The sequence below is a fragment of the Lipotes vexillifer genome, unplaced genomic scaffold, assembly GCF_000442215.2.
Source record: "Lipotes vexillifer unplaced genomic scaffold, Lipotes_vexillifer_v1.1 scaffold67, whole genome shotgun sequence".
Classification (NCBI taxonomy): domain Eukaryota; kingdom Metazoa; phylum Chordata; class Mammalia; order Artiodactyla; family Lipotidae; genus Lipotes; species Lipotes vexillifer.
Genome location: NW_006797638.1, coordinates 762,943 through 770,078, shown reverse-complemented (window position 1 = coordinate 770,078; position 7,136 = coordinate 762,943). Strand labels below are relative to the sequence as shown.

The window sequence follows — 7,136 nt, the reverse complement described above, 5'->3', positions numbered from 1 at the left end:
AAAAAAAAAAAAAAAAAAAAAAAAAAAAAAAAAAATATATATATATATATATATATATATATATATATATATTAATAAATAAAACTATTTGAAGTAAAATGCAAGTAATATGTTTCTTAATTTTACATCAGCTCTCAATGAAGCTCTATTTCCTTGTTTAAAAAATTGTTTTTTAAATTATAAAAATTATATTTTCTAAATGACAAAGCATTAGTTTATTTCATCTATAATTATGATCTCAGCTATTTAAATATACAAAATTGAAAGCATATTTTTGCAGGGTGCTATATATAGTATGATTTTTTTAAATTTAACTTTATTGATGAAAATATAACTCGACCAATAATAAACTGCAGGTGTGTCTTGATTACCTGAAATCCTCATTTAACTTGGTTTATTTTTTTTCTATCACAATTTCATATTCTGTGTAAGAACAAAGTCTCACTGTGAAAATGTGCTAAAATTTAGGACGGTGTTATTTCTTCAAAGCTACAAGTATGACTCCTTTCCAACCAATATGTTCTAAATTTCAAGGAGGAAATTGACAGAACTTTCATAAAACCAAAGACAGGCAGAAACAAAGTAAATAATGATAAAACTGAGCAATAGATCACCCAGGAGTATCCCCTGCCAGAAAGAATGTGGCAGTTCACCCTCTGAGAAACAAATGGACACTGTCCCACAGAAGACCAGGGCTCACATGTCAGCATCACTCACTTCTTTATCCTTTCGCCAAAGGAAGCAACTTCATCTAGGATGTTCTGGACACTGATACATACTTCCTGGATGGCATAGATTTTATTTATAAATCCCTTTTTTTCGCTGTCCTAAAATACAATAAAAGAGAGATTCTATATGAGTAAAGGTATCCTTGAGGGCTTGAATTCTTTTAATTGTCCCACTCTTAGATTTTTAAACTTAAATGAACTTCATTTTTGCATATATATAAATGGATACGTGAAGCCCACGAAATTTTTAGGATACGAAAGGAGGACGAGGAGGAAGAGTACTCAGCATTATGGAGCTGTGCTAGTATAAAGGTGGCTGCAAAGCACAAGACAGATTCTGTTGCTCTTGCCCTGGCGAACAGAAACATTTCAGCCAGGGGGAGGGGAGGTATAAAGAGATCAGGTCTCAGAATGACCAAATGCGGAATCTGTGCTGACCCTGGACCTACCATGACGCGATACTTAGCAAACCCAGTTTCTTGGCCCCAGCACCCATACACCTAAGTTTGGTCTTGGCTCCAGATATTTTAATAGAAGGGAATGCTGGGTGCAAATGAGAAGACCTGTGAGCAATGAAAACTGCAAAAAAAATTTTAAATAAAAAAATAACAAGGTCAACTGAAATCCAGTAAGTGGCCACTTCTAGACAGCACCTTAGTTAGATCAGATACACAGTTAGCCTGGCCCCGCCTCTTATGAATAATAGTCACATACTTCATGCTCTATTAGTCAGGGTTCTAACTAAACATCCTCCCCACCCCGCACTTTGTAATTAATTCTTCATTTTAAAACTTGTGCTAGATTTAAGCAAAGCTGATGTGTGCTCCAGGGAATGGATGGGTGAGGACTGAGCATAAAGCGCCCAGAGAGTGGTGTGAGCCTGGGAAAAAGGGGCACATTTTGTAATTTTAGACCCAGAGGAAGAAACAGTGGTGCCCTTTCACGATAGAAAATTCTGCTTAGTAGCCTGGCATCACAGGCACTTGCCTAGGCTGTTTGGTGGAGACCATCCAACCCATGACTCCATTCCTCCATGCCAGCTTGAATCTCTATGGAAATGTAGATCCAATTTCATTACTTTAACTTCTTTTGAACACTTGCACACTGTGCCAGAACACTTGAGACCTCATGTGGCAGTCAGTGCTTGCTGAAAGCAGCCAGGAAGCTAGAATAATAATGTCGTCATGTTGCACATTTACATACTGACTTTCATTTTAGAAGAGTCTAAAGCACTTTGCACTGTGAACACTTGGCTGGGGCTGGCATCCTGCCACCTTAGAAACTGAGGGCAAGCGAATGACAGGTGTGTGGGCAGCCTCCAAGGACAACAGGGTACAGTGGGACTGAGGACCCGGATGCCAGTTTTATAACATGATCTTTAGATACCAGTTACTTAGAGCCCTCATTTTAAATTTAATTCCCATGGGAGATATTGTCTACATTATTCATCTCACTTATACCAAAACGGACTGTAAGGCAATGAGGTAGATGAAATGCATAAGGCTCAGAGAACAATTACACACTCTCGGAGTCCCCACTGTCTTCAAAAGTTGCCCTTCATATGTCATTACAGACATGGGTGCATCAATTTCTTGTCTTTTTTCCCTCCCCAGTAATAAAATGCACTCATTTCACCTATGTAATTGTACATTTTACAATAAAATGGATAACCAGTGGCTCCTTCTAGTTCCTTTCATAATTACAAAATTGGTCTGCTCTAATAATCTCCATAGCCTTCAATGTTCTCTCTCAAGCACCGGCTAAGTTCATTTTGTCTATGAAGTAAAGTGCTCTTACAAAATATTTTTCTACATGCAGAATAAATCAAGTTGGAGACAAAGCATGCAGATTATACAATGGAAGTTCACTGAGAATAATATCGTACCACTTTGAAATTATGAGGTGAAAAATATTTCTTTCACAACAGCAATAAAATATATAAAACACTTAGCCATACCTTAACAAGAAATGTACAGAATCTATATTAAGAAATTAGAGATACTATGTTTCTGCATTGGAATACTGAATATTAAAAGAATGTATTCTTTTTTTTTTCAGTTGAACACAAAGGTTTAATGCAATGTCAAGCAAATCCTAATGTGTTTGGAGTGGAGTGAAATGGGGAGAACTTGATCAAGTGTTTTTAAAATTTATTTGGAAGAATAAATGAATACGTATAGCCAAGTAATGTTTGCAAAAGAGAAATAATGAGAAAACATTTATTGTACCAGATATTTAAGTAATTAAAATATGAAAGATGAGCATTGAAAGAGATCACTGTATGATAAAGCACCATCATAAATCTATCATAAAGAAGGAATTATTATGTTACTGGGTAATTGTTTTAACTATTTGGGGGAAATTATATTAAATTCTGCCTTAATAAATTCTCAAACTTATTTGTGACAGCTCAAATCTACCCCAGCATCTACCTCAAACTGAGGTATCCCAAATATATACTATATTAATTTAAAAGCAAAAAGCTAAAAATGAATTATAAAAACAGAAAAAGATAGGTAATTTATTTACTGACCTTGGAATAGGAAAGAACTTTCTGGACATACAAGCAGTAGAGAAAATCACAAAGAAAAATAACTGGTAGTAAAAGTTAAATAACATTAAGAACTTATGTCAAAAGTTATCATAAATTTAAAAGGCTAAGTGGGAAAAAAATTGCAACAAATATGACAAATGAAGGGATGGGATTACCAATATAGTCAATGAACACCTGAAACAATTTTCATTGCAGTTTTGTTTATAATAACAAAAAGAAAAATCACTAACATGTTGGGTAGAATTAATTATGTTACCATACAAATGATAGATTATTAGGAAATCACAAAATATTGCTTAAAGACAGTGAAAATGCTTATGATCTAATAGAAACTGAAAAGAATGGGAAGTAAATGGAGTTTATGGAGTATAATTCTAACTTATTTTTGAAATGAGTAGGATGGAAATAGATGAAGGGAATGTGTCAAGATATTAACGATAATGGCTGTTTACCTTCCTCATACCTTCCTGTAATATTCAAATTCTTTGCAATTAATATATTTTACTTTTATAATCAGGATAATCCCCTGATTTTCTCCAATATCATTGTTAAAGTAACATGGATAGAAGACATAAATGAATCAGTATTCACTGGGCATGATTTTACACGGTTTATCTATTTTTTCTTAATGTATTTTTTTGTATTCTAAATTATTTTTATAAAGAAGTAGAATGTAAATAGATACTCATTAAGCACCATAAAGTGCTTTTCACACAGCTCATTCAATCCTCAAAACCACCCTACAACACAGATATTTTTCTCCACTTTACAGGAGAGAAAACTTAGGCTCACGGAAAAGTGACAGAGCTTGGATTAGGATTACAACCAGCCAACTCGAGTCTGTTCTCTGCACAATATACCATGTGATCTCCCCACTCTACCCAGGAAGATTTCAGTTCCTACCCAGGATCCCTGTGAGATAAATAAGAAGAAAAGACTTGCGAACATTTAGAAATTTATTATCGTAAACACCATGATCAGCAAGAAAATGAAATCCGGAAAGTTGACTCAAAAATGGGAAGTGGAAGATGTGTTAGAAACCACCAGATTTAATGTTAATAATGTCATGTGCAAATATTAAATATGGGATCTTCATTAGTAACCTGTCATTTCAGGCATCTACAAAGACTATTTTTAGTAGATTCTTTAAATCCAAGTACTGATGTTGATTATTGGCTAAAGAGTTTTTAAAAATCTACTCACTTTTAATTTTCATTCTTTCTTCTGCACTCCCACCCTGCGCCCACTCCCCTCACCCCTGGCCACCACAGTCCAAAATAAAATAGTCTGGAGTGTTGGCAAAGTTTTCAAGTGCTTTGGGATAAAGTTTTTATCTTAACATCTCTTTCATCAAATTCTATATTCCTCCACTGTGGTTTCCAACCAATGAAGTAATTACTCTTTATATACAGTATATGACCCAAAACTGCAATGGGTAGTGGAACTGCTCTGTGTTGCATTCCAATATTTCACACTTTTTTCACTAATGTTCAATACTTTATTAGTAGAGAATAAATTGGTACATTTCTTTTATTGTCGTTTTTGCTTTCCTTTATAAACCAGCTTGGATGAAAGAAATATCATAGGGTAGTTAATCATACAAAGGCTTGGTAGTGACAGTGTTTTTTTTAATGCATTACGAAGGTTTCTTTTGAAGATGTAAAAAGAAAATGACCCATAAAAAAGAACTATAACTATAAATCTGAAAATGTGAGATTTATATTGTACAAGTTTTTCTAATAATTCCATATAATTTCTTAAAATCTTGTTATTCTAAATAGTCCACAAAATATCAATAACTGCACACTTGAAATACAGTGATTCTTTCATATCACCTATTTTACTATCCTGTATCTCAACAGAAAGTTAACTAGATTTTTCCAAAGAAATATCTACTTCCTAGCTGTGAGATATTTAGGAAACTCTTAAAGACGTGAAGGATCAATATACACTCCTTACATATTTGGGGAATCCTGTTCATTGACTTTCAAACCAAAATGACAAGTGCTCCCATTCACTGATTCGGTTCCAAATGGGAACGAGAAGCCAACGTGATAGGTGTCAGGGTATGTGTACTGTGGGGTTGGGGTCTTCGTGCATCCAGCTGCATCCTGCCACAGTCACTGATGCCAAAGAGGTCACTGTCAGCCCTGCTGACATCATAGAAAATGAATCTCTTGGACACCTGTGCTGTATCGATCACAGCAGGTATACAGAACATGTTTGCTCAAAATATTGATGTTACAAAATTAATGTTATTTCACTTTCTTTCTAGGTTGAGAGTGTCTTAAGAGTGTTAAGGAAGAGAGCTATTAAGTCTTACATCAGAATGAGCATAAAACGGAACTGTCCCAGGAAACCAGAGCATATGTTCACCTTACTGAGGATTTCACAGAAGAGGCATGCAAATTTGCACCCCAAAGAACTAATCTGGATCATAACTCTGCTTTTCCTTTAAAGTCTTGCTGTGTAACCTCTGGCAAAGGGGAACAGTAAGACTGATATCTGCTATGAGACATAATTGTTCTAGTATACTGTTGACTACAGCTCTTCTGTGAGCAAACTGAACCTCACAGAGCACACAGTGTACATTGTGTTTGGAATATCTTTAGGGTTCACGTGATTTATTTTTTATGCTAAAGATGGTTTTTGTGCACTGCTTTCTTATTTCACTCAGTAAAATGCCCTGCAATACAGACTTCCTCTCAGATCTATGCTTCTAACCTATGGAAATAGTAGACGTGAGGTATAGATTGAATAAAGGTACACAAAGTAGTGAAATGTTTTCTCTGTGCCAATATTCCTTCTTTTTCAGATATAGAAAACTACCCTTCAGCCTGTGAAATCTAGAGCACTGAAATCCTCCCAGAGAACAGCTTAACAACTCACAGAGACTCTTGACTACTGAATCTTATCTCAGTGTCTTACACAGTTTTTATGATATCAAATCTTACCCAGGTTACTGGGTGCCTTGGCTCTTTTCCTGATATTAACCTTGAAAATAGGAACCCTCCATTGAAACATTAAAGGATTCTGAGATATGGTTAAGGTTAAGAAGACAGATGGAGACCATTTAAAGACAGTATATTTTCTCTTAAAAAATAAAACAGTTCTCAAAAACATTTACACTTCAGGGTTATAAAGAGGACTAAGTTAGATAAGATAAGCCATGTAGAGGTCTTAGTACAATGCCTGGTACAAATAACTATTAGTAGTAGTAGTAGTAGTAATAAAACTATGTATACAATTCTTATTAAGAGAATTCAAGTTATTTTTATCTATTTTTGCTCATATTAAAAACAAAATTTTGAAATATTAGAGAGAATTCCTAAATATATGAAACCTTTTAGGCATGTTTAGTTTTGCCCCAGATGACTTAGTGTTGACTTGTCAGTTTCCATTTTAGGAAATGGTATTAGATTCTTTATACTGTTACACTGAGAAGACTTTTTTTCCCCTTCTCCTGACTCTACACATTTTTTTATCCGGAATGAGTATTTACCTCATCTTAATTTTTTGCTTCCTCTGTTCAAGGTACTAAGCTTTTCAGTACTCATTTTCTACAGTACAATTTTTCATCACATTTAGTTGTACCTTGCCCCATTAATTTAATGTTATGCTTTTTGCATGTAACTTTAAAGGTGACTGTAAAATAACAAAAATTTGGAAAGAGGTATCCCCTGGGCTAGGCAATGTAAACAACAGGCATTTAAAAATGGCAGCTGGCACTCTTAAGGTTATGATGAAAGCCAGGAAAGAAAGAATGGAAGGAAAGAAAGGGAGGAAAGAAGGAAGGAAGGAAGGAAGGAGACAAAAGGAAGAAAGAGCAAAAAGAGAGAGGAGGAAACTGAGGG

General features: G+C 34.8%; 1 protein-coding gene across 3 annotated transcripts in view; it reads right to left on the bottom strand.

The window, feature by feature from the left end:
- The window catches only part of MCTP1 (multiple C2 and transmembrane domain containing 1), a 539,870-nt gene that overhangs the window by 17,172 nt on the left and 515,562 nt on the right, over window positions 1-7,136 (bottom strand). For all 3 annotated transcript variants that reach the window (XM_007469753.1, XM_007469754.1, XM_007469755.1), the window contains one exon: window positions 718-827. In XM_007469753.1, the coding sequence (XP_007469815.1) occupies window positions 718-827 (110 nt within the window). The remainder of the gene's footprint in view (window positions 1-717; window positions 828-7,136) is intronic.